The sequence below is a fragment of the Drosophila navojoa genome, chromosome X, assembly GCF_054131105.1.
Source record: "Drosophila navojoa isolate 15081-1374.11 chromosome X, UAZ_NAV_1.0, whole genome shotgun sequence".
Classification (NCBI taxonomy): Eukaryota; Metazoa; Arthropoda; class Insecta; order Diptera; family Drosophilidae; genus Drosophila; species Drosophila navojoa.
This window is the reverse complement of record NC_142895.1, coordinates 8,416,185-8,442,597: the sequence shown is the minus strand read 5'-3', so window position 1 is coordinate 8,442,597 and position 26,413 is coordinate 8,416,185. Positions and strand designations below refer to the sequence as shown.

The following is a 26,413-nucleotide window of genomic DNA, read 5'->3' as shown; positions in this document are numbered from 1 at the left end:
CTTGTTCGAGTAAAAACAAAGCGTACGAAATCTGTGCAACGGCAATCGATACATTTCGAACAGTCAGTCTATCACAGACTCAAATGACATTTGAAATTAAAATCCGAATAACTAACATATTTATCACAAGCAAAACATTTGAGAAACTGATAAAAATCGGTATGTATATTCTTATACTCAAATCGAATTAAAATATTGAGTTCGTTGTGCGACTGCAGGTAACCGGGCATGAGTGGTTTTGTGGAAATCGACGGCTCCTATTTGGAAGGCGGCGGGCAGGCTCTACGTAATGCACTAGCCTTAAGTGTTATACTTAATCGCCCGGTGCGTGTGGTCAAAATACGTGCCAATCGCCCCAAGCCGGGTCTATCACATCAACATCTCCATGGCGTCAATTTGCTGCGGGATATTTCCAATGCTGAGGTGAAAGGCAATGTACTGAACTCCACCGAACTGACATTCACACCACACACAATCATCGGCTCTATGTACAAGGTGGACACACGAACCGCTGCGAGCATTACGCTTGTTTACCAGATGGTCATGCCGGTGCTGTTGTTCAGTGGCACCACATCACGGATTGATGTGATGGGCGGGACAAATGTCTCGTATTCTCCGCAGGTGGAATATATGCAGCAAGTGCTGTTGCCCAATTTGAAGCGTTTTGGCGTTAATTTCGATCTGAAGGTCCTGCACCATGGTTTCTATCCACGTGGTAATGGACGCTGCTTACTCGAAGTGGCACCGGTGCGTTTCCTGAATGCTGTTCAAATAAACGACTTCGGCCAGTTCCGTGCCGTCAAAGGTTCTGCCTACTATGCCGGCCGGCTGCCCAAGTGCATTGCCTTCGATATGCAGCATTCGGCTGAACGTGAAATACATCGCTTGTGGCCGGACCATGAGTGCACCATAAAGGTGTTCAAGCTTCCACCAGACAAAGTTCGCGACAATGGAGCTGGCATAATATTGACTGCAGTGACCAGCACTGGCTGCACCTTGGGTGTAGCCACAGTGGGTGAAAAGAATATCGATGGACACATGATTGGATCAAATTCCTCTTGCGAATTGGCTGGCTACATTAAGAATGAAATCTGTGTGGACACTCACATGCAGGATCAGCTCATCATCTATATGGCATTGGCCAAAGGCTGTTCAAGTATTCGTTCTGGGGCCTTAACCAAGCACACACGGACCGCTATCTATGTGGCCGAGCTAATGGCTGGGGTCAAATTCAATATTGAATATGGGAATTTCGGACAGACGTTGATCTCATGCGAAGGCATGGGACACTGCAATGCATATATGTAACGCGTATATAAACACATACGCCCCAAAACATAAACACACACATACACACACACGCACACAGAGAGAGAGATCAAATTTTGTCTACTATATACTTAAATTATTTATGTTAAAATATATATGCATGTATATATTTGTCAAATTAAATGCGACGGAATATAGCCAAGAAATGTTCGCCCTTATTTCGTACAACCTTAGCGCCCTCCTCACTACTCTGATAGAGTTTTGGCGTTATAGGATCCGCATTCTACAAATAAATAACAATTAGATTTCAGCTTTTATTCATTTGTGTTAAAAAGCACTTACCGCTTCCTCGTCGCTTAGTCGTTCAAACAATGGATGCTGCGTCATGTGTGAGACTATCCATGTGTGCAGATCCTCCACATCAGTCATTGTATAAACCAAGCCCTATGCATGGAAGAGAGCTTAGTTAGAGGTATTAGATAGGTTTAATCGGTAATTACTTACACCTTTTCTGAGCACATAGGCATATTCGGAGAGCAGAGCCTGATTGATGATGCGCCACTTGTGCTTGGCGCGCTTGAAATGCGGATCGGGATAGAGGAAGAACATCTTCTCGAGTTGACTTTTTTGAAAATAATTCGGCAAATATTTCATAGCGTTGGTGCGTATGCAAGCAATGTTTTGGTACGTAGTTTTTTCGTTAGCATTCTTCAACCTTAGCGCTGCAATACGATCGATCACATAGTCAGAGACCTTCACTCGTATCTCCATGCCGATAGCCAGTTTCTCGGGAAACATTTCGCCGAGGGTTACTAGAAAGCCTCCATAGCCGCAGCCAATATCAGCAAATTGCACTTGTTGATCATCACCCATGCTCGGATATAACGAGCGCCAGTCCACATCTTCTGGCCGGGCGGGACTATAACAAAGGATACCAAAATTAGTTGAGTTAAACATCCAAACAAATATCACAAGTTAAATGTTTACTAGTTAAAACTGTGATCCGCTATGGGATTTGAATGTGCGCGCTGGCGGTAGAAGCGCTTCTGTGGCAGTCCAGTTACCGCAGACGCCCCGGTCACCGTTTCACTCTCCTTACTGTTGGCCACCATTTGGTGAAATTCTTATATTATTTATACAAGGATTTACATCAACAATTGGTTTAGTAGCTAATGTGCTCGGCACATGCATGCCTATCGATGCTATTTAAAGCATCGATACATTTTTCAAAGCTAAGTTGACAGCCCTGGAGATGGCTACCATTGTGACCTTATCGATTGTTTTGCAGCACCAGTTGCCATCCCTAGCGCATTGTGTATGCATTACGCATTTGCGAAATTTACTAGCAATACGTTTTTAAAAATCAAATTTTACTACAATTGGAATCGCGGTGCTTGTGCTCATACCCTTACCAATAGTAGACGGCAAACGCGCCACACCTGAGATAACGTGGCCATGTACGCCACCAACAATGGCAGCGTAAATAAGGCGCCAAATAGGTGAGTCTCGGATCTCCGTGTGCCTCTGTACAGTGTGTACAATTTTATGGTGTGTTTCGTGTTTTTTTTTTTTTTTTTTGTGTGTGACTTATTGTGATTTCTGCGTGGCTTTATTAATTTGGTTTTTTCTATGCAGTAATGCCACAACTATGTTTGACAACACTATTACTGTCACGCCGATTAAAGTGGAGCTCAATGACACTTTGACCAAGGCAGCGGCCACAACAACAACGCCGGCCCTTCGCCGACCAAACGCTGTAATTGTCACGTCACAGCAGCTGACAATGCCAATGCAAACGGGCTTATCCGTAACGAATAGCAGCGTTGCCGGAGCCAATGCAGGCTATGCGACAGGCATTAGTGTGACATCAACGACACCGACGACGGCGCCAGCAACAAAAGAGAAGCCGACTAAAGCAACGCGCGCCCAAATCGTACGCAAACCTCCTCCAACGATTGACAACTTTTGGCCGAACATCTTGACGGAGGTGAATAGCATTGGCCAAGTGGATGCCAAACATCAGGTGCTACCCCTGGCGCGCATCAAGAAGATCATGAAACTGGATGAGAATGCCAAAATGATAGCGGGAGAGGCGCCGTTGCTGTTTGCCAAGGCATGCGAATATTTCATACAGGAGCTAACCATGCGCGCCTGGGTGCACACCGAGGAGAGTCGTCGCCGTACGCTACAGCGCTCGGACATCGCGCAGGCGATTGCCAATTATGATCAATTTGACTTCCTCATCGACATCGTGCCGCGGGAGGAGATCAAACCGTCAACCACACAGAAAACCAAAGAGCAAACAAGCTCCAATGTATCAACGACGGCGGCAGCAGCTGCGGCGGCTGCTGCTACGGCTGCCAGCGCATCTGTTGTCAGCAACAACAATGTCAACGCGAGCTTTACCACCAGCAACGTTGTGGGTGGCGCCACTGTACCTGCGGCTGCGGCGGCGGCTGCGGCTGCCGCTGGCCTTAAACTGGATCCCAGCGCAGCCGAAGTGCTTGGTTTTAGCACTGTGACTCCAGATCTGTTTGCGGCGGCAGCGGCGGCGGCCAACAGCAATCAGCAGCTGCAGCAACTGCAAGCACAACAGCATCAGCCGCAGCAGGTGCAGATCATACAGCAGGGCGGCGGGGCGCAGCAGCTGCAATATTTCATAGCGCTGCCAGGACAGCAGCCGGCGCAGCTAGTGCAGCAACTCCAACAGCAACAGCACCAGCAGCAGCAGCACCAACAGCACCATCAGAACAGTCTCGGCTTGAACATTGTTGCCCAGCAGCCGACACAACAGCTAATACTCACAGCCGGACCCAATGGGCAGCTAACGGCGACGCCGGCGCCAGCAACCGCGGCACAGCAGCAGACGGCGCTGCTGCAGAACCTGGCTCAACAGCAACAACAACAGCAGCAACAGCAGCAGCAGCAAATACAACTGTTGCAGCAGGTGGTGACGCCCACCGGGGAGCTGACCAATGTTCCGGTAAGTATTTGGAAATGATTCCAAGCTCCTATTTGATTGCAATTGCCAAATGTTTGCTCAACAGATCGCCATAAATGCCAATCAGCTGCAATTGCTGCGATTGCAGATGCAGCAACAACAGCAGCAGCAGCAACAACAGCAGCAGGTTGCCGCTGTACAGGCGGCGGCAGCAGCGGCGGCCGCGGCACAGCAGCAACAGCAACAGCAGCACAATCCCCAGCAGCAGGTGATAATTCCCACCCAGTTGCTAACGGCACAGCAGATCTTGCAGCTGGGTGGGACGCCCACAAATGCAACGGCTATAACGCAGCAGCAGCTGCAACAGCAACAGCAACAGCAGCAACAACAGCAGCAACAGCAGCAGCAGCATCATCACCAGCAGCAGCAGCAACAGCTACACATCACCAGCACCAATCCCAACATCGGCGGCAATAACACGGCCGGCAACAATAGCAACAATAACAACAACAACAGCGGCAATAGCAATAACAACAACAGCGCAGCATCAATATTCATAAATGCAACGGCGTCGAACGCCCAATTAGCAACGCAGGCGCAAGCGCAGGGTCTAAACGCATTAACCAATGATCGGACACTGAGCACCGGCTTTCGGTAAAACCCAATAGGCGGGAGAGAGACGGAGAGACAAATCTAGAGGGAGAGAGAGAGAGAGATAGAGAAAGCAAAAGTCCAAAACAAACGAAAACATGGAACAGAAAACCGTAAAGGCAACGACAACAACCGAAAACCCATAAGAGCAACCACCTTATTACTAAGCTTAAGTTAAAAATTTAGTTTAGGTTGATATGTGTTTAGCATTGAATCGAAGTCGATGAAGTCGAGCTCATCATATCGAAGCATCGGGAGGCAAGTCTGTTTATAGATTATTTTTTGGGCCTGCATTTCGATTGCGGCCCATTCACAGCCATTCAGCCATTCAGTTTCGCACTAATGTGTATACATATGTATAGAGGAGAGTTGGATTAGTCTAAGTAAATATGTAATTAATTAAGAGTTTGTATAAATACCACATATATATGGGATGATGAGCTAAGAGATGTCATACAATTTTTGTAGCATTACTTAATGTATTTTAGTCCTTAGGCAGCAAAGTGAAGCCAAAAACAAAAACAAAAATGAAAATGAAAATAGGAAAAACAGTTAAGCAGTTGGGCCAAGGCCAGGGAAATGGCTCAATCTATCTATATTGATAAAAATGTAAATTAGATATGGAATTGGAATTGGTGTCCAGCTTAATGTACATATCATAATGTATTTCATAATTGCTATATCCGATCCGATATATAGTTACAAATTTCATGTTGCCAATTATATTTTTAAGTTTCACATAGTGTATGTGCGTGTGTGTGAGTGCGTGCGTGTCTGTATGCCAGTGGGTGTGTGTGTGTGTGTGTGTGTGTATGCATTTATATATAAATTACGAACATTTACAAATTATTGAACAGATTCGAAACTGACATCGGCTCAATTGACCATTCCCTGGCTTTGTAACTGCTATGCAAACACCACGCTGAGCTGCAGGTTTCACATTCTATTTTAACAATACGTAACAATAGAAAACACAATCCCCCTCAACAGATATATATATAAATTATATATGATATATTGTATTTGTATAGTTAAATATTTGTATTTAATGAAAGTAAATTTGCAAAACACAACTCATTTGAAAGCATTCACAAAATTGTCTCATATATTATTTTTGTATTTTAATTATTTCACTTTTTTTTATAGACTACAACAAAATCAATTCTTTCTGGCCAATATTTTGTTGATATCCTGTAATTCACGCGTGCTCCAAGGCTCGAGGGGGTCGGGCGGCGATTGAGCTTTGCGCGTCACGGCTGCGGAGCGACCCCGAGTGTGCTTGCCCTCCACTTCGGCTTCGCTCTCCTCTGGGGATACTCTGTAAAGCGGATAGATATATGAGTATGTGTATACATAAATATATATCAAAGAATATATATCAGAGAAGAAGTATGGGGATTCAGTTTCTGATCTAGAGGATAGGCATCCCATCTTCTACTGCTGTTTTATCTCTTTTAGTTGATGTCTTATGGAAACTTTATATGGAACTATATGAAAACTCTTAGCTAATATATAATCCTTCAGTCAGTGGATAGATATCTGCCGTTTTATCCCTAATGTTATAGTTGATATACATTTCATCTTCTACTAATGTCTCATCTCTAATATTATAGTTGATATATGACCCATTCGATCAGGATCCCATCTTCTACTGGTGTTTTATCTCTTATAGTTGATGTCTTATGGAAGCTTTATATGGAACTATATGAAAACCCTTAGCTAATATATAATCATTATACATTTTCCAACCCATCCAACCATAGAGACCCCATCTTCTACTGCTTTTTTACCTCTTATATTATAGTTGAAATACATCTCATCTTTTAATAATGTCTCATCTCTAATATTATAATTGATACATGACCCATTCGATAGGGATCCCATCTTCTACTGATGTCCTATTTCTTATATTGTATTCTTCTGTTATTCTCTTATATTATTAACTGATGTATGAAAAACTCAATGCTGGCGACAGCTTGCCCATAGTTAACCTGTACAGTAAACACCCGCTTGGTTCAACTCACTTGTTTCGGCGTCGAATCCGTGCGCTTTTGGCTCGACGCGCTGCCTCGTCCTGGCTGGGCTGGCACTTGCGCAGATGGAACTGCTTCATTGTGGCATGCACCTCGTCGGTTGTGGGCAGATCATCGCTATCCACTTCGCCGTTGCCATCCTCGGTTTCCGCCTCCGCCTCCTGTTCGATGGTCAACACTTCCTCAGCCACCGCCTCATCAAAGTTAAAGTCCTGCAAGGGAAACACAATGGGTAGCAGCTGTGCTCTCCCATTCCACTCACTTACCGGCAGCGTTTCCATGTCTGGCATTTGTTGATTCCACACCGAGGACATCGAAGTCTTTCCATTGTGGTTGGGTGAGCGTTTAATGTCCGCCTTGGAGAGCGCGTTGTGGGTGCGCTTGGCCAGCGATAGTTTGCCCAGGATGGGGCCACCGCTGTCGCTCTCCTCCGTCTCCACCTCGGCGAGCATGTTCATGAACTCCTCCAGCTTCTTGGGATCCACAATATCCTTGGGATCCTGGAACAGATTGGTCAAATTGCTGGCCATGGGCGCGGGTACAGGCGCCGGCACAGCCGCCTTCTGTGGCGGCGGCGCAGCAGCTGTGGCTCCGGCTGCAGTTGCTATTGGCGCTGCCACAGCCGCTGCTGGCACGGATGGCTTCCTGGTCAGCTGCGGCTGCGTTTTGAGCGTCTGCTCAACCAGGTCGAACGCCTTGTTGGCCAGCTGCTGCAGTCCGGCAAAGTAGTGCGGATCATGTGTGTCCGGTCGCTGGTCGGACATGAGGATCAGCTCACGGAACGGATCCGGCACGGGTGCAGCCACTGCTGGCGCTGTTGCAGTTGCTCCAGCAGTTGAGCTGCGCAACGGTACTCCATTGCTGGCAGCCGGATTGTTGGCAAACGTCAGCATGTCCATGGCATTGGTGAAGTCGGATTCATTGTGCAGATTGTACGGATCCTTGAGCTTCTGTTTGGTCACCTTGACGGGACTCGATATGGAGGCACGGCCCCACATCAATCGCCGCATCTCCTCACCTGTCATGCCACGCTTCTTCAGCGCCGTCAACGTGACCCGTCCCACGCGCTGCAAGCGAAAACCACTTGTTGCTAGAGAGGATTAGGGCTATGCGTGGCCAGGACTCACCTTCCAGTTGGAGACGGCACCTTTGCGCTGCTTGGCACGCGTTTTGCTCTTGCTCTTGATAACCATCACGCCGCGCACCTCGAAGCCCGTATCGTCAGCCGGACCGAGCGGTATGGAGTACGCCTCCAGATAGCCCTTGGCATCCGACTGCGGCACTGCTCGCTCCAGGGTGACCACAATCTTGGCCCACTGCTTCATCCACTCCTTCTCCGACTGCTCAATGACCGTCACATACGTGTTGCCCATCATGGCGATCAGCATGTTGAGCAACAGGATCGGCACGAATATCATGAAGATGACGAAAACGGTCTTCGATAAATTCGGATAGGTCGTCTGGTTCAGATCCGGATACTGTATCGAAGAGAGGAACATTTTATAAGCTATACGAGAGCATGTAAAATTGCATTATAGACCATATTCAAATTTCGAACCCCGAAATTTTCACTAAGATTTTTAAGATAACTTCGAAGTTAAGAGAACTTCGAAAAATAACAAATGCCTAATACATCATTTCAGAGATTGCCGTCGCTCCAGAATTTAGACATATGTAGACAGAATTCTTATATCACCGAGTGCTGCTCAATACTCACATTGTAGTCGCCGAGAGTGGTTTGGAAGAGGGCCATCCAGGTGCTGGTGTAGGTGTTGAACATGGTCGACTGCACCTGCGGGTGCCCCTTGTAGAGGAAGTAAAACGCCTGCGAGAAGCCGCAGAGGACGATCGAATAGATAATGCCAAAGGTGAACATATCGCCAGTTATCATCGAATAAATCATCGTCACAAAGGGACCCGTCAAGCGTATGGCGCTGCCAAGGAGAGCCAGAAATACATATATGTAAATGGCAGGGACGAGGTGATTAAAAGAGGATGACATGCCTACCCGGCAAAGAACATGAGCAGGAACCAGCTGCCGGGCACGGCAAAGATCAGGATCGCCTCCTCGGTGTCCGTGTCGCCGATCAAACGGAACGGAATGCACGCCAGGATCAACAGGTTCGAGAACAAGAATATCGCCTTGGCTGGCGCATGTGACTGGAGAAAAAGAAAGACGTGAGAGTCAGCTAACATGCTATATTTAGCCGTAAAACGGCTAAATTGGCAGCACTATAGTACAGTGGGTTTGTGTTAAGGAAATGGAGAGATAGATGGAGAGCAAAAGAGGGCGAGTGTGTAAGGGAGAGAAAGAGAGAGAGAGAGAGAGAGTAAAGGAGAGAGTGTGTATGTAAGATAAAGAGAGAGAGAGAGAGAGAGAGAGAGAGAAAGTAAGGGAAAGAGTGGGTAAGATAAATAGAAAGAGTGATAAATTAGGGGATAGTGAGAGTGAGAGAATGAGACAGAGTGTGTGATAAGAGAGCGAGAGAGATGAAGACAACATGGTCTTAGTCATAGAGTGAACGGGAGTGAAAAGCAGAAGTAGAGATGATGAAATATGGCAGTAAAAATCCCATGTGAGAGAGAACGACGTGGAACACGATAGAAAGATAGGGAAATAAATAGATTGAAAGAGAGAAAGAGATTAAAAACGCGTCGTACCAGCTGCTTAAGAAATGCGGATAGACCCTGATTCTTGATCTCGTCACCCTGCTGGAAGACCACATAGCTGAGCACCCCCGCTATGGTCGCCAGCTCGGCGCAGTAGCGCGCCACAGTCTGGGCATTGTAGTCATCCTCATCCGCTGCCGCAGTTGGCGCCATTGGAGCGCCGTCCTTTAGCTGCGCCATGGCGGCGGCATCGCCATTGTCCTCGTCGTCCAGGCCGTCGCCATCGTGTGCCGGACGCAAGTAAACGGATACGGACAGACAGAGCAAATGGGTGGACAGAATGAGCAGACGCTTTAGGAATTGATTCTGTGCGAAAGTTTTCCATTTCTCCTCCAGCAGGCGCTGTATTATGCCGCCGTCCAGCATGTCCAGATGCTCCGGCTTGGTGCCGTTCAATATGATGAACAGCGCCGAGTTCCAGTCTGCAAAAGGTCAAGTTTTTAGCGGTCGATGGAACGATGGTATAACTAATGGATTTTTGTAATAGCTTGATTGATGGGCTCTGTGAATGAATGAATGATTGAGGATCAACGTCAGGTAGAGCTCAAGCGGAGCGAGCTAGTTGACTATAGGGCAGATAGCATCCAGCTTGATTGGATTGCTTGATTGATTGACTTATTGACTGCTTGATTGATTGATTGAAGGATTGAAAACTGTCGTATACTCCATATCATGTCAGTTGGCATCTCCAATCGTTAACTAAACTTTCAATAGTCCGATTGACACGTTGATTGACTGATTGATTGATTTATGATCTGCGTAAAGTCTACTATTGTATGCTTATTGACTGATTGAACTGACTGACTTACTGTTTGGTTGATTGAATGATTGAAGGAGACTGAAAATGAACACATGCGTTGAGCTAGAATCTGGAATTGTTAGTAGAGACTACAAACAAATTTTTAATAGAGAGATTGACACTTTGATTGATAGATTGATGATCAGCACAGTGCTCAAGCTGTAGGCTACTGATAGCCAGAGGTTATATTGTAGGCTGGCTGACTGATTATTTGCTTAGCTGATTGAATAATTGATTATAATTGATCGATTGAATGATTGAAGTCATGAAAATCGACGTATCCCATATACTTCCGATAGAGCGATTGATGTATTGACTGAGTGATTGATGTTCAGCGTACAGCTCTTGCTGCAAAAGTCGGATAGGTCAAGGTTTTACAAAAGGGAAGACATTCTAAAACTCTGAATGATTGATGGACTGACGGACGGATTGATTGAAAGGACAGTATATGTATATACATCGCCTACTCACTGGTGCGTCCGTCAGGCAGCAGGGTGTCCAGCGCATTGAGCGGATAGCCGGAGCAGGTGATGTTGCTGTAGCGCCAGAACTCGCGGGCGGACAGCTCCAACATTTCGCGAAAGACCTCGGCACGGCCCAGCTTGCAGGCGAGCGTTAGGGGCGTCAGGCCCGTCTGATTGACAATGCCGTTCTTGGCCGGCGTCTTCGGGTGGCGCAGCGCATAGCCGAACATGTCCAGCTTGTCGCAAACGACAACCATATGGAGGATCATGTTGCCGAACGAGTCCTGGGCATCCGGATCGGCGCCGCAGTCGACGAGCAGATTGTAGACGCTCTCGTTGGCACAGCACGCGGCCCAGGCCAGTGGATACTCGCCCATGTAGGCGAGGCCCTCGTAGTCGGTGCTCTTCGCCGGATTCATGCGCTGCTGGTCGCGCGGCAGAAAGAAGCTGCCAATGGCACGCTGATTGATGTCGGCCCCAGCCTCGATCAGATCGGCGACCAGCTCGTTGTTGCTGTACGCAATCGATAGATGCAGCGCACTGGCGCCCAGATACTCCTCGCCCTCCATCACGTCCAGGGCCAGATTGGGATAGACGCGCAGCAGGACTCGGGCCAGCTTCGTATGGATCTTCGAGTCGCAGATGATGAGCACGTGCAGCAGACTCTCGCCAAGAGCGCCACGATATTGCATCTGCCAGCAGGCCTTGTGATCCTCCCACTTGCCCAGCGGATCGTGTATGGAGAGTGATGCCTCAATGGGTATTGTCACCTCCGTATGATCTCGATACTTCCAGCGCAGGAACTCGGCCCGATTGATCACCTGGCCCTTGCCATCGTTGTACATGAAGACACCGAACTGCTCCCGTATCAGCTGCTCCACGGCCACCAAGCCGCCCGTATTGATGGCATCGATCAGATCCCCACCTGCCATTCAATCAGATTCGGATTCAGATTTAGATTCCGATTACTTTGCAGTGCATGCATCTGACCTACATACCTCTCTTGTAGTCGGCCAGCTTGTAGAGCAGGCATCTGCAGGCCGTTGCCGAGGACTGCGATATAACCGCATCCAGTATGGCGCCTGGCTTCATTTCGGGCGCCTTTTTCCTCAGACATTTTTTCAGCAGAAATTTCATCCCGATTAACCAAAACTGAGAGTCACCTCCGATTGCTTTTCACTGACCAACTGGAAGGCTCTGGGTCTGACTTTGACTCTGACGTTGCGCAAGCATTTTGGCTTTTGTTTGTTCGATTAGAAGTTTACTTGGACTTGGAGGACAACGTTGTCCCAGGCAACAGCAAATCGGACTGAAAGATGGGTGAGGGAGGGGGAGCGGTTGAGAGGAGGAGATGGAGAACGTGTGAAAGCTTGAAATTGGGTTAGAGGCAAAAGAAAAATCTCGCTTTTCTATTGGAGATGGAAGGAAAGAAGTAGATAGATAGATAGATAGAGAGAGAGAGAGAGAGGAAGGAGATGGAGAAAGAAATATAGAGAGCGAGAGACAGAAAAATAAGGAGGAAGCGAGAGCAAGAGATAGGCAGAGAGAAAGGCATGGTTAGAGAGAGAGAGAGACAGAGATTGAGACATATAGAAGGAGATTTCTCTCTATCTCTATAGAGAAAGTGCTAGATAAAATATATAGAGATCAGAAACAGAGATTGAGACATATAGAAAGAGATTTCTCTCTATCTCTATGGAGAAAGTGCTAGATAAAATAGATCGAGATAAAACATGATAGAGAGAGAGCGTGAGATTTGGAGGTAGTGAAAGAGAATCTCCATTTCTCTAATTTTACTTCTACGAGTCTTTAGATGCATGTATTTTAGCCTGAAATCGATAAATATCGATAGCTTAACTGCTTTAGCTTTTTCCCAAGTGACCAATTTATCATATTTTAATAATAATAATAATAATAAAGTAACCAAATCAAACAACAGAGTTGCGGTTAATTTTTAATTTTTTTTGTTTTTTTTATTTTTATTATTTAATTATGTATATAAATATATTTGTTTTTATTTTAATTTAATGTTATTTCTTTACTTTTTTTTTGTCACTTAAGTCTAGAGTATTGATATATCGGATATACTGTAAAATAAATTGTATATAATATTTATGCCTTGTTTTATATATTTTATCAGCTTTTTCGGATTTTTTGCCTGCTTTATTTAAAGTTTTTAATTTTTTAAATCTCCTCTCACGCGTTTACAAAAATCTTCTTCTTTCTTTAAATATTTCATTATTGGTTTTTTATTTTTATTACATATACATTTATGTATACATATATATGCTTTGTATATATATATAAATATATAAATAAGAGAGACATTCAAAAAGAAATACCTTGTGTGTGAGTGTGTGTGTGTGTATGTGAGTGTAAGTGTGTGTGTGTGTGTATGTTTGTAAATATGTTATGTACTACTATATATATATATATATGTATATATAGTTATCATAATATCGAGCGCGATTATTAATATAATTATTGTGTTTGCTTTGGAGGGCGAACAAATTTAACGAAAAACAAACACGACAAATATGAATATATAAATATATAAAAATATAAATATTCACATAGGGAAACTAATATCAATATTGAAAAGGGAAACTTTTGGAAAATGTAAAATAAATACTTTTCTTTAAAGATCATAATTTGCATAGTTCTCATATATAAAGATATAAATAATACGTATACATATATATATATATACTTCTATATATAAGTACTACAGAGATAGAGTTGGAGTTGAAAGTTGAACAATTTGCATATGAGAAATTGGAATATAGTTTTGGAATTGGTTTTTGTTTCATGTGAATTTACGTTTTGTTGAATAAATGCAATATTAAATTGAATATTGTTTTTTTGTTTTGTTGTTGTTGTTGTTGTTATTGACTTATGTGCTATATATATTTAGAGCATATAGCTCTAGGGCCAGCGCTATGTTACGAGTATAGTTTTATGTTGGTCAATCAGTCGCAAAAGTTGTTGTTTCTATTGTATACAAAATATATGTATATATATATATACTTTACGGTTTATATATATATATATATATATATATATATATATATATATATATATATATATGTATGTATGTTATCTATTGCCAAAGTACAAATACTTGTGTATATATATATATATATTCTATATATTTAGTCTTAATGGAGTTCTTTTGCTCGCTCTTCTATTGTTTGCATATATTTTTTTTGTTTTTGTTTTTTTTTTTTTTGTTGTTTTTCTAATGGCAACGATGCGATTTCAAGTCTTTTCGTTAAACAGTTTTGGAATTGTTTTCATTTTCACTTTTGTTTCTATCAATAGATTTGTCTTTTGATCTGGCGTTACATATTTGATTTGATTTGATTTATTTCGTCTTTTGTGTTTCTCTTTAGTTTTATTGATCATTTTACGCTTAGTTTTTTATTTTTTATATGTATGTTGTAAATTAACAAAATACTCGCTTGATTGACTTACGCATTAAACGTCTCAGTGTTTAGTACAGTCTATATATGTAGTATCCTTCTGCTTCTTCTTCATGTTGCACTTGCTCTTGCTCTATGTGTGTCATGGTCACGTTTTACTATCGCACAAAAAGGAAGACTAGAAGAACGGAATCCATAAACAGACGATCTACTGTATACCCTGAACCCTGAATTCTGAGCAGAGCTGTCATGTCGGACTTAGACTTTCTGCAGCGACTGTACTTGCTCTGTATCCCTGTTTGAACTTGGGTTTCTCGATATAAGATCTGAATGAAACTTTTAAATTATGAATATGATAGCGAAATCTGCTGCTGTGGGAAATGGAGTTTCATCTTTTATCTTGAAGAGATCTGAAGGAAATCTGTGCTAAATTCATAAAGTGTGCTATTCAAGCAAAGTCTACCTATTAGAAATAGCTTGATCAGGCATTATATGTATATATGTCTATATTCAAGGGTTCAGCCACGCCTGCTTTTGCTGCATACAAAGTATACCCCTTGCACCCATTTCTAATGGGTTCGGGATAACGAACAAAAGAAAACGTCTGTCAAAAAAGCGAATTGTTTCAAAAAAAATGTCCTCTAAATATGCTTTCAAATACAAAATGTAAAAAAGGTTTATATGTGTCTGTGTGATGTGATGTGAGACTGTGTGTGTGTGTTGGGCCCGGCTGAGCTGCTTCGCATGTGCCTCAGCAAGAGAGAATGCAAAGCAATTTACTAACGAATATTGATATAGATATATATCCATATCTATCTGCATCAATATATATATATATAGAGAGCACACTTCAAATTAACTGAGAGGTACAAAAAACAAAAAACAAAAAAAAAAAAAAAGAATACTATAAAATATAATATACATGTAGTTCATGTAATATATATTCTTGTCACTAACTTTCGTCTCCTACTTCATATCATTATCAACAGCATATATGGCCACAAACTCATACATACATATGCATATATGTCTATACATATGTATAATCCAATCGCAAATCTATCGAAAGTCGTAATTGTAAAAATATAATATATATATATATAATTATATATATATAAAATGTGTATATGTAAAATATGCTTAACTAATTTCGACTAACTACCTAAATAAACACAAAAAAACACACACATATATATATAAATAAATAAATATGTATGCATATACATAAATATATATATATTTATATATATATACACAGGTTTCTCTGTGTAAGGAAAACAAATACAAGCACAAATACAATATAAACAAAATATGAAACAAAAAAATTAAATAAAATCAAATGAATCATCTGCCTTAACATTGGTAATTTGGCAATTTGATTGAGCAACTGCAGTTGGGTATATATAAACGGGTACAGGGTAACTGCGGGTATATTGGCACACAACCAGTTAGCAGTGCATATTTATATATCTTTCTCTCTCTCTCTCTCTCTATCTTTCTATTGCTCTCTAAGTTCTAACAGCACCGAGCGGTTAAACAAATCTAAGATAGAAATATACAAGCAAAGCTCGTGAATTGCCTAAGCTTGTTATCCTAGCCGGGTCCTGTATGTCAGCGTGAGTGTGTGTCTGTGTGTATTTGTGTCTGTGTCTGTATGTCATTGTGTGTGTATATATATACGTGTAATCATGCATCGTACTTTCATATATACGCGTCGAACTTATCTATGAGTGCATATTTAATAATATATCTTATGTGTATGCAATGCGCAGAGGCTACTCCTGCCATTCGTTCTCATCGACACCCTCCATGTCGTCCTGTTCCAACTTTGTGTTGTATTCCATACGTGCGCTCACCGACTTTTGGATCTGCAAGGTAAAAGGTAGAGAGAGACAGAGTGAGAGTGAGAATGAGAATGAGAGGGCGGAAGAGGACTCACCTCCTGTTGCTTGTTGGTCTCGTATTCAGATTTGTTGCCGAACTGCGTGTGCTCCGGTTTCTTGACTGGCGCTGGCACTTGCTGTATGGAGGACACTGAAAACAATGGAGAGAAGTGCATAAGTCTAACTATGTGGAATGAGACTAATGGAATGAGAGAAAGAGACAGGGAGAGTGATGAATGGAAAATGCAGAGAATTGAGTGAATTAAGGAGTTTATGTTTAGCTAGCAGAGAGAAGGGGAAGAGTGAGAAGAGAGAGGGAGACAGCGCATTCACTTACGTGTATCCATGCCCTCCGGCTTGAGGCTGACTTTGGGTGCGCTCTTGTCGTTGCCGGCAAACCAATCCTCAGCAGATAGCGTGGCGAGCCAAGTGACGCGCGTGGGTGGAAACAAATCGTCCTGGAACAGTTCACTCTATACAAAAACAAAGAGGCATATAAATATCGGATGTGTATATACAGTATGTAGATAAATAGCTAAAACTGACAATTGGAAATCTATACCGAGATGGAAATCTTTTGTTTTGACTTTTTCAAAGTTAGTTTGTTTTACATTTCTGTTGTACAGTGTTATTACACTGCTCAGCACAGCCAGTGATGTATGTAGTTACCTTAATGCGTGGCACCGTAAAGCTGAGCGGCTCAATGGTTGTGTTTGTCAGCCTATATGCCTTGCAGAACTCCACGCTGGCCACATCGCAATGGTTCTTGGTCAGGAAACTGAGGCCCTGGTGCAGCGAGGAGCAACGATGATGGGAGAGGGGGCATATGTATGACTCCTCATCAGTTATCTCATAGCAGTAGATGGTCGAGTCACCCTTGCCGGTCACAAACAGCGTGGAGCTATCCTCATCGTAAAAGGGTATTAGTATTGATGGCGACACATCCAGTCTGACCGTATTTAGCGGAGCACTCAGCTTTTGTGCATTGTACACGCTTATCTGACGCTCCGATACCCTGTAAGAATATATACCAAAATATACATATATATGCGTGTGTCACAGCTATAGCTCTGGCTCAACCCACTTGTCGAATCCGGTGCAGACAATGTAGTGGCCCTCGAGTGCCCAGGTGATGCGTGCACCGCGCGTGCCCACCGGCCCGTTGCCCTCGCGAATCGGTGTCTCGGACTTGCGTGGATTGTAGACGCGTATTTTGCCATCCTTGCAAACGCTGGCGCCCAGCTTGCCGCACGGACTCCAGGCGAAGTCGAATATCTGATCCGTGTGTCCGGTGAGGGTGCACTTCTCGGTCATGGTGCGTAAATCCCAGATCTTGATGGTCATGTCATAGCTGGCTGTCAGCAGCACATCCGCGGCCAGCGGGTGAAAGCGTATGAAATAGATTTTGTCCAAATGTGCTGTCAGCTCGCCTTGCGGCTCATTCGTTGGCTCGGTCAGGCCGCCCTCATCGATGCGCCACAATTTGACAATGCCATCGTCGCAGGCCACCGCCAGACGCTGTGCATCAAACGGATCCCATTGGAAGTCCATTATATTGCTGCCATTCACCAGCGACGGGATGACTCCGTCCGGCAATCGGCCCGGGCGACTTAGCTCGAATATGGCAATCTTGCCGCCCGGACCGGCGAGCGGGACAGCAACCCGCTCGTGGTTGGCATGGAAGCCATTGCATTCGCCCGGTATCTGACGGCTCAAGTTACGCAAATTCTCAATGTGCGTGGACTTGTGGCCGGGCGTGCCCTTCAAGTGACGAAACTTGGACACCTTGCCGAAGACGGTGGAGGTGCGCTTTATGGATGCAGCACTGAACGCCGCCTCCATAGCCGACTTCTTACCGCGATGCTCCTCCAACAGTTTGCCCTCTGGCACCGAGATGCGCTTGTTCTCAATGCCGCTCGCCGGAATAACATTGCTATTGCCGCCCAGCTGCTGGCTGGGCTTCAGTGGCTCCACCTTGGAGCTCTCACGGCGACTAAAAACGAAATTTCAACATCAATTGGAATGAAGTATTGAGAATTTCGAAAAAATCGACTCACAGCGGCACTGGAGATTGGGCCTTCTCGTCCACCTGGCTTTTGGAACGACTCTCGTAGACGCGACGCCGCTCGGCAATGCTGCTGCGCACCGCTGAGAAGCGTCGCAAATCGGCATCGGTGCGATCCTCGCCCTCCGTTGAGTTCTCCGACGATTCCGAGTTCTGTTCGAATATCTAAATGCAAATGGTTGGATAGAAAAGATTTGTGGAGTGAGCAAAAATCTGTGATTGCAATTTTCAACTGATATAAATCCTTTTGCAGACCTTATCTGATGATTCATCATCGTCAGCCGAAGACTAAAGTTGTGGTTGTAGGTTGTTTGTTGTTTGTTGTTGCAGTTCGGATTTAGGTAGGCAAATAGTAGAAAGTAGCACAGTAGAAGTACACAGGTGCGGGAGTAGTTTTGGGTGGTTAGTTATAGCAGGTAACATGTATTTATTGATGTTTTATAATATTTTTTTTTATATATTTATTGTTGTTTTTGTTTGTTAATACAAAATAGTAAACGAGAGTAGAAACGAATTTTGGCACAGGCATGTAAGAGAGGTCAAGAGTTGAAAGAGAGATTACTCAAGTGTGGCCGTAAGCATAAAAGATTATTCTAACTAATATAATATACATGATGTATGTATATACATATACATATATATATGAATTCTTATAAATTATAAATAACTTACCTTGCGACGCTCCGATGTTGTTAATGACTTCTGCACGCCATTTCCATTGCCATTGCCGGCCACATTTGGTTCGTTCTCTAAAAGACGGAAAGAAAGAAAGAGAGAGAGAGAGAGAGAGAGATTAGTTATTTGCTGCACTCTTCACGCGCTGTGTGACTCACTTTGAATTTCGATTTCTACAATGAGATCGGGCTTGCTGCCACCAGCTGGCGCATCACCGCAATTATCCTGTCCAACCGTTGATATATTCTCATGGGAGCCCGGCGCAACGGGCACGGCAAACACCTTATCGAAGGATACGTCGCCCGTGTTGCTAGAGAAGGGCTTCGGACCAAGCCGTGGCTGTGAAACAGAGCAAATTTTAGTTTAGTACAGGAAATAATATAAGACAAACTTTAATCAAAAAATAATAATTAAGTTAAAAAAAAATACAAGATCAAAAACAATACAAATAAAATAGCTAAAAAATTTTAGTAAAATACTTTATGGTGAATATATAATCTATAACTGAAACAGTGGAATGAAACGCCTAAAATAATTTACAAAAAATATATAAAAATATAAATAATAGGATTACAAAAATAATTTAAATTTTAAACGACAACTTGAAACAGTGGAGTGAAAATATTTAAAAAAAAAATATAACAAATCTAATAAATCTAAATCTAAAAAAAAAAAAATTGAATTAAAAATACTTAAAAATTCTGTAATTTAACAATTACTAAAACTAAACATTTTGTTGAAATAAATAAATGCTATAAATACACAAAAAAAAAAAAAAAAAAAAAAAAAAACGAGTAAACCAACGAAAATCAAACTGAACAAATCATGACTTTGAGGCTTCACTGTGGCACCTTGTAGGCGGCTGCTGCAGTTGTGCGTGGCCGTGGGCGTGGCGTGTTGCACTCTGAATCGCCGCCGCTGCCCGACTGCGGCGTTGTTGCCTCCGGCAGCGAATTGTTGCGCGAGGTGCGCGGCATCGGCTTCGGCGGCGAGTGGCTGCCGCTGGGCGAATTGGTGTCCAGTGCAGCCGATGAGGAGGCCTCCTCACTGCTGCCCGTCGAGTGCTCAGTGGGTGAGTCCTTGTCATCCAGATGGTGGTGCAGCTGCTGTGCCTGCTGATCCTTCTCGGAGTCTGTCTTGTATTTGGCCTCAAATTTGCGTATCAGCTCGCTCTGATTCAGGCTGCACTCCTCCTTGGGCTGCATTTTGGCCTGATGCAAGCGCTTCTCATTGCAGTCGCTGGCATTACCATTGCCATTCCTCTCCTCGCCGTTGTTGCACTTGCGCAGCATCACGAAATGCTCGTTGTCGTTGCGCTTGGCCATCGATGCGGTGGCGGGCTTTTGATTCTGATTCTGAGTCTTGCCCTTGGCCTTCAGGTTCTCAAGATTCTTAACGAAATCGCTCAAGTTTCCACGATGTATCTATGTGTGTGTGCGTGTGTATATATATGCATGTTATATATTGTATATTGTGTTATGGTAAAGGGTAGAGTTCTATTCACACAGGTTCCGCATATTTCATATTTCACATTTTTGCTTAGATTCCACTTACGTTCCACATCAACGTAAGTTGGTTGACTTTTAAATTAAACATATATGACTATAGCGACTATATTCTTAAACAAATATATTAGTAATCCCACATGGTATAGCCTAGCTGATTATTGTTATTTATTTATAATTCGAGAGTATAAATTTTATATTTCACTAATATCGCATTATTTGCATAGCGCCTAATCTTATCAAATTCCTAAATTCTATATTTGTTCTTCATACTTAACGATAAGCCCATATATAGATATATCTATACAACGTATACGACTCGAGGCAGTGCCCCAGAAGCAATAACTCAAACTCTTTAAGCTTCATGATTTCTATATATGTGCATATATATATACATATATATTAATACTTACGATAATAGGCTCATCGCCATGCTCGCGTTTCGCTGGATCTAAATTCATTTTGGGCACTGCCTGATTGGTGCCATTTAGCCATTCGCTGGCAATTAGCTCCGTCTTATAGCCCGTTGTTTCAGGATATAGATCCGCATGGAAATCGCGATAGGTCTAAAAGGATATATTCTGCACATTAAACAGGATCATCATTTTTTAAAAATGATTTATCGTCTCTTACTTTGCGTGGCACCTGGTACATGATGGGTATGACCATGTTAGAGGTAAGCTGGAGCACACGATTTACCTCAGCCTCCATCACTTTGAGGGCACGCTTGGGCACCAGGCAGGCGCCTTTGGTTTGTTCGCCGGTATGCCGAAGTCCTTCGATTAGGTAGGGATCCTTGTCTGTGATCTCCAGATAGTTGATGGTCGTATCACCCTTGCCAGCCAGGAATAGCATGTTCGTATCGGGATCGAACAGCGGCATCAATATGCCCGTCGAGCAGTCCAGCTCCAGCGTCTTCTCGGGCGTATTAAAGTTACGTATATCACGGATGATCACTTGACGCAAACGGGCCGCATCGAAGCCGGTGGTCAAGATGCGCGACTGATTGCCCAGCCAGACGACACGCGAATCCTTAATGCTCTGATGCGACTCGGCCACCATTTGTATGGGCGAGCCGGCGGCACGTGGATCAAAGATGCGCACACACTTATCCTTGCAGCTGGTGGCCAGAACGGTGCCATCCTCTCGCCAGCTGGCAGATTGAATTACCTCGGGATGTTCATTGTTAGCTGGAAGAGAAGCACATGTTATTTAGCTTCAGTTACGATTCGATTGCCAAAGTTTTGTGCTACTCACAGAAGATTTCCTTTTGGGCCGCAATATCGAAGAGCGCCACACAGCCAGCCGCTGTCGAGTACATTAGACCATCGGCCGTGGGATGAAAGCCGACGGTCTCTACGCGTCGCTGCTTATGTGAGAATACAGCCTCCGGGTCAGAGAGCGATTGCTCGAGTCCTTTTTCGGGTATGTGCCAGATTTTGACCTGTAAGTGAAAAAATGTCCAATAATTGAGTGAAACTTTCGTCTCAAATAGATCTAGATCGTCCACTCACCAGGCAATCCTGCGATGCCGTTGCCAATAGTCCATCATGAAAGGGTGAGAATTTCAAGTCTGTCACTGTGTCCGTATGACCATGCAGCAATGGCATTGTCTTGCTTTTGCGTCCGCAATCATCGAGCGGCAGGACAGCGACACTGGAACCGCTATGCTCCCAATTGAAGGCCATGAAGGCAGCGGATGCGGCAATATTATTGCCATAGGTTTGATAGCTGCCCACGCATATTTCGCGTACGCAAGCCTCCGCTTTTGGGACAATGGGCGCGGCATTTTTATACTTGGAAGCCTTAAAGCGCCAGGCCATTCTGTGTGTCTGTGTGAGTGTGTCTGTGTATGTGTGTGTGCTGCAGGTATGCGTGCGTAGCGTGCGGCGATTGCAGTTGATCTGATTGAATCGCTGCTACCGTTAGCGATGTCTCACTTTTCCAATTCGAGCAGACGAGTTCCGCACAATTCGCTCGCTTGCTTAGTTCTCTCCTCTTTCTTGTATTGCTGTCTCTTTTCGTCTTTCCAATTTGATATTTTCAGTTGCAACTGTTATTTATTTATATATTCGGCTGCGGTCCGCACGGCTACAATTACAAACATGAAATTCTATTATTATTATTATGATTATTGCTAACTTAAGTTATCGAAGCCGGCCACTTCTGCAGCCGTACACTCCACATGAATCACCCGGTCAGTGCAGCCAGGCGATGGCACGGCGCCTAGCGGGAGTTGTGTACGAGCTGTTCGTTGTTTATATTCATTTTTTAACTTTGGCACAGTTATATATAGATTCAAATAAAGTGCTCTATATTATGGCAGCAGTACATCAATTACATTGAAAAACAAAATTTCTCTTGAGCTAAATAAACACAAAGTTTCACTTAGCGAGTGCTTACTGCATGTAAATCAGACAGTTCTTAGCTTTAAGGCCGAAACACAAATGAATTTAGAGTTTTTCAAGCTAAACTAGCTGCTTTTCGATCAAAGTCCGGCAGCACCGCACGCAGCGCAACGCACAAACAGGCGCACACACATATCAATTGATAAGCTGTTTTGTGATATGATGTTGCTGCCTGATGACTGCCTGGCACGCCCACACTTGAGTCGCATTACTCACACAATATGTCAGAGGAGCAACAACAATAGCACAAGCAACAGCCCATACACAGAAACTTTAAGTGCGGCAAGAATGGAAAAATGGAAATGGACAACTGGGACTTGGACTCGTCTGTCTGCTAATGTTGTTGTTGCTGCTGCACTTGGCTATAATTATTGAGGACTTGCACACTCTAAGTGTTCAGACATACATATATAGATGTACATATGTATGAGTGTGCGTCTTGTTTATCGCATAAAAAGAGAAAGCACAAAAAAAAAGCAGCAGCAACAATTGCGTTTGCGTCTGCGATGCGAAGAGAATGCCAAATGCCGATTGCCACAAAGATGCCGGATAGGCTTAAAGCATACACAAACACACACACATACATGTATACATATGAGTGTGCATACAAGTATATGAGTGTATGTGTGTGTGTGTGCATGCCTTGTCCTTTTTCCGCTTTAGCTTTCCATGCATACAAATTGTGGTAATCTAGGTGTTGGCCACTTGTAAGCGCCTTTTATAAACAAGTGCCACGCCTCATTAAAAGCCTAGACCAGAACCAAAGACCATATGTGTATGAGTGAATGTGTCTGTTTTTGAATGGATCATTGCAATTACATTAACTGCCCCCCATAAATTAAGCTCTGCTTTTAGTTCCAATTAAATGCTGACTCTATCTCTAGCTGTTACTAATCTACTACTAATCGCCTTTCAACAATAATAGTTAAATCGTGATTCATACGCAAGCAGAAGACTTTAAGAACTAAGAGCTCTATCGAAATTTGCGCATGATTCATGTCATTACGAATATAGTGGGAATATATCATTAAAGAATAGATATGATTATATGCATTCATCATATAAATTTAAGCCTATAAGTATGTACATATATATGTATATGTACATATGTATATAACCCTACATACAATGCTTAAATGAAATTTTATGAGCACAATTATTTATAATGCTATTAATTATACAAATTGCTCTATTATAAAACTTTCAACGATTTAATTGTAAAATTATCGTCTTAATTTATCACAACTGCCTAAGTAAGAAAAAAGAAGATATTTTCCGTTATATTTGCAACACTTAGTAGAACACAAACATAAAAAATATATATCAAAGTGGACCTTGTTAAAAGAATGCTACACATAAATGTAATTTTGTTTTTTCGAGCACTTTATATTAATAAATATATTTTTAATAACTGCACTTATTTCATTTATTTATGAATTTTTTATAATTTGTCCTTTGTCTTTACAACTTGATTAATTATGGTCCACTCTAAAGGCGAGACACTTTGCCTGTCTTTGGCTGTTTGTCACTGACACACACACACACACTCACACTCGACATTCAAATGGAATTGCAAAAGCAAAATGCCATGAAGTTTCGGGGTTCAAATCTCAGCAAGTACCTCCAAATAGTTGATCGAGCACTTTTCTCTGATAATTGAATTTATTCTTTTTTTTTTTTTTTTTTTGTATTGATATTTATTTGCAATTTTTGTGTTTTCTTTCTACTTTTTACTTGTGCCGCAACTAGCGGTTAATTTCAAGTGCAGCCAGCGGGGCTAGCAGCGTAGAACAACATCAACAATAACAGGCAGACGGCAACTGGAGCTAAATGTATTGACAAACGCCGCAACAGCGGCGGCAGCAGCAGCAGCAGCAGCAGCAGCAACAACTACAACGAGAAGAAGTAGCAGAAGAAGAGTCACAGTTGCGCTCACTTGACGACGCGTGCGCAAATTCAACTGGTTCGTTAGAAAGCGGCAAAACAAATGACCATCATTGGCTGTTGACGCTGCCAGCCTGCTGGACTGGATGACTGGCTAGCTGACTAGCTGGCTGCTGTTGGTGGTGCAGATGGTGGTGGTGGTGATGGCGGTGGTGCAGCCAGCCACCAGGTAATCGGGTCAAGTGATTTAGAAATATATAGAAAAAGAAAACTGCGCGCAACTGAGCGGAAGTTGGCTGGCAGCAGCGGCGATGGCGACGGACATTGGCGAAAAAGGGAATTGGAAATGAAGCTGAAACAAGTGCACAGAGCAATGCATTGCAACCTGCAGGAGAGCAGCAACAACAGCAGTATCAGCAGCCGTAGCAGACAGCAGGAGACAACATTAGCGGCAGCATCCGTGCTGCAGTTGCGAGAGAGAGAGTGTTAACGAGTGAGCGCGACAGAATGAAGCTGCGGGTGTGTCAGTGTGCGTCTGGGGGTCTCTCTCATGATGGCTACACAGGGTGTGTGTGTGTGTGTTTGTGTGGGTGTTCGTGTGAGCGGGTGCAACCGTAAGAAACTTTGTTGGGGGTGGGTGGCAACACCGGCACCGGTAAGCCGGCAACGCTTTGAGCTACTGTTTTACTGTTTTTTTTTTTCTTCCTTTCTTGCTGCTTCCCACCACTACACAAAACGCAAGCAGTTAGAAGGAGAGAGCTAGATAGTAAGCTGGATTGAGTGCAGGGAGAGGGCGAGCGGGGTGTAAGGCACAAGTGGCCTCCTGGTGGTGGTTCCGTTACGTGTTTGTTGTTGCATATGCATTTATTGACATTTTTCTTACTGCGTTTGTCATGCACTTAATGCTTGTTACTATTTTCTTTTTTTTTTTTTTGTATACTATGCAAAATGCGTGCAATTAATTAGGCGTTGTTTATGCACAGCACACGAAAAAAAAAGAAAACACAAAACGGATGTGAATGTAAAAGGAGCCGCTGCTTCTGGTTTTCCACTGGCTTGTTTGTTGTTGTTGTTTTCAGCCGGCACACACCCTTTTTAGCACTGGCGCCGCTGGGAGCGACACTACAACTACAAAAACAAGAAGGAGGAACAAGAACAGCGCAGCCGACGCTGCGTACTGGGCAAACAAAGGAGCAGTTTTGCACCCGATTCATATACACGTACACTCATACTACACACACACACTCAAACACATACAGGAAACATGCAAAAATTGAAATGCTGCACACAGACACACTTACGCAGGGTGGACAATAACTGAACAATGCAATTGCATTCGCAATAATAAAATAAATCACAGCACATTTAACACTTTAACACTCACAATTTTATTTGGCACGCCCTTTCGACCAATATCCCGCAACTGCACAATTTCTTGTAATTTTTGTATAAAAAATGTTGCATCGGCTTTTTTCGGTGCTGTATTGCCCGCTGTTTAACACAGACATCGATGAGTCGATTTTATTTTTATTATGTGCATCGATGTACGACTTCTTGTCGATTACCGATTCGCGAGTGGTGAGCTTGCACATCAAGTCGTGACACGAGGAAAGATGGCGCGAAATAACTTTGGAATAAGAAGCTAAATGGCTCGGTATACACTAATTTAGTTTCTGTTCCAAAAGTTAAATTTTGATGATTTGTATTTCTGAAAATCATATTCTGTTCAGTTTTACTTCTAAAT

The 26,413-nt window shown here is 43.4% G+C and overlaps 5 protein-coding genes across 13 annotated transcripts; 2 read left to right on the top strand and 3 right to left on the bottom strand.

Annotated features, from left to right (window-relative positions):
* Positions 1-30: 30 nt before the first annotated feature.
* Rtca (RNA 3'-terminal phosphate cyclase) lies at positions 31-1,475 on the top strand. Its single transcript, XM_018108481.3, has 2 exons — positions 31-159; positions 219-1,475. The coding sequence occupies exon 2, from the start codon at positions 229-231 to the stop codon at positions 1,306-1,308; it is 1,080 nt and encodes a 359-aa protein (XP_017963970.1). The 5' UTR covers positions 31-159; positions 219-228; the 3' UTR covers positions 1,309-1,475.
* Positions 1,406-2,448, bottom strand: LOC108656428 (tRNA (guanine-N(7)-)-methyltransferase). The gene is made up of 4 exons (XM_018108482.3): positions 2,257-2,448; positions 1,774-2,188; positions 1,612-1,713; positions 1,406-1,552 (listed from the first exon to the last, which is right to left on the bottom strand). Exons 1-4 carry the CDS (start codon positions 2,379-2,381, stop codon positions 1,448-1,450), a joined length of 747 nt encoding a protein of 248 aa, XP_017963971.1. The 5' UTR covers positions 2,382-2,448; the 3' UTR covers positions 1,406-1,447.
* A 107-nt stretch (positions 2,449-2,555) lies between these two features.
* On the top strand, positions 2,556-5,938 carry Nf-YC (nuclear factor Y-box C). Its single transcript, XM_018108469.2, has 3 exons — positions 2,556-2,768; positions 2,905-4,252; positions 4,317-5,938. The coding sequence occupies exons 1-3, from the start codon at positions 2,725-2,727 to the stop codon at positions 4,866-4,868; spliced, it is 1,944 nt and encodes a 647-aa protein (XP_017963958.1). The 5' UTR covers positions 2,556-2,724; the 3' UTR covers positions 4,869-5,938.
* Positions 5,939-5,967: 29 nt separating this feature from the next.
* On the bottom strand, positions 5,968-12,163 carry iav (transient receptor potential cation channel subfamily V iav). Of its 2 annotated transcripts, XM_018108466.3 has the most exons (9): positions 11,826-12,162; positions 10,835-11,752; positions 9,556-9,986; positions 8,903-9,054; positions 8,612-8,828; positions 8,022-8,372; positions 7,161-7,961; positions 6,886-7,106; positions 5,968-6,179 (listed from the first exon to the last, which is right to left on the bottom strand). In XM_018108466.3, exons 1-9 carry the CDS (start codon positions 11,962-11,964, stop codon positions 6,020-6,022), a joined length of 3,390 nt encoding a protein of 1,129 aa, XP_017963955.1. In that variant the 5' UTR covers positions 11,965-12,162; the 3' UTR covers positions 5,968-6,019. The 2 variants fall into 2 exon arrangements, with proteins under 2 accessions (XP_017963955.1, XP_089120026.1); XM_089263900.1 differs by having other exon boundaries at positions 6,886-7,961; positions 11,826-12,163.
* Positions 12,164-14,261: 2,098 nt separating this feature from the next.
* Positions 14,262-26,225, bottom strand: pod1 (coronin). Of its 8 annotated transcripts, none has more exons than XM_089263016.1 (15): positions 25,971-26,225; positions 21,892-22,468; positions 21,635-21,821; positions 21,011-21,567; positions 20,791-20,943; positions 19,724-20,296; positions 19,031-19,211; positions 18,870-18,946; positions 18,453-18,485; positions 18,190-18,362; positions 17,217-18,125; positions 16,802-17,147; positions 16,470-16,605; positions 16,189-16,283; positions 14,262-16,117 (listed from the first exon to the last, which is right to left on the bottom strand). In XM_089263016.1, the coding sequence occupies exons 2-15, from the start codon at positions 22,198-22,200 to the stop codon at positions 16,025-16,027; spliced, it is 3,822 nt and encodes a 1,273-aa protein (XP_089119142.1). In that variant the 5' UTR covers positions 22,201-22,468; positions 25,971-26,225; the 3' UTR covers positions 14,262-16,024. The 8 variants fall into 8 exon arrangements, with proteins under 8 accessions (XP_089119142.1, XP_089119143.1, XP_030245540.1 ...); XM_089263017.1 differs by having other exon boundaries at positions 21,892-22,490; positions 26,054-26,225; XM_030389680.2 differs by having other exon boundaries at positions 26,054-26,225.
* Positions 26,226-26,413: the final 188 nt, after the last annotated feature.

Bases quoted from the DNA above. Each gene is read 5' to 3' on its own strand.
- pod1 (XM_089263016.1), bottom strand. From the start codon at position 22,200: ATGGCCTGGCGCTTTAAGGCTTCCAAGTATAAAAATGCCGCGCCCATT. The intron at 21,822-21,891 runs GTGAGTGGACGA...TTTCACTTACAG, and splicing joins CGGCATCGCAGGATTGCCTG to GTCAAAATCTGGCACATACC. The intron at 17,148-17,216 runs GTGGGTTGAGCC...ATATTCTTACAG, and splicing joins GTCTGCACCGGATTCGACAA to GGTATCGGAGCGTCAGATAA.
- Nf-YC (XM_018108469.2), top strand. From the start codon at position 2,725: ATGTACGCCACCAACAATGGCAGCGTAAATAAGGCGCCAAATAG. The intron at 2,769-2,904 runs GTGAGTCTCGGA...TTTTCTATGCAG, and splicing joins GTAAATAAGGCGCCAAATAG to TAATGCCACAACTATGTTTG. The intron at 4,253-4,316 runs GTAAGTATTTGG...TTTGCTCAACAG, and splicing joins GGGAGCTGACCAATGTTCCG to ATCGCCATAAATGCCAATCA.
- LOC108656428 (XM_018108482.3), bottom strand. From the start codon at position 2,381: ATGGTGGCCAACAGTAAGGAGAGTGAAACGGTGACCGGGGCGTCTGCG. The intron at 2,189-2,256 runs GTAAACATTTAA...CCTTTGTTATAG, and splicing joins GCGGATCACAGTTTTAACTA to TCCCGCCCGGCCAGAAGATG. The intron at 1,553-1,611 runs GTAAGTGCTTTT...ATTTATTTGTAG, and splicing joins GACTAAGCGACGAGGAAGCG to AATGCGGATCCTATAACGCC.
- Rtca (XM_018108481.3), top strand. From the start codon at position 229: ATGAGTGGTTTTGTGGAAATCGACGGCTCCTATTTGGAAGGCGGCGGG.
- iav (XM_089263900.1), bottom strand. From the start codon at position 11,964: ATGAAATTTCTGCTGAAAAAATGTCTGAGGAAAAAGGCGCCCGAAATG. The intron at 9,055-9,555 runs GTACGACGCGTT...CTTTTTCTCCAG, and splicing joins CCGCATTTCTTAAGCAGCTG to TCACATGCGCCAGCCAAGGC. The intron at 8,829-8,902 runs GTAGGCATGTCA...TCTCCTTGGCAG, and splicing joins CTGCTCATGTTCTTTGCCGG to CGCCATACGCTTGACGGGTC.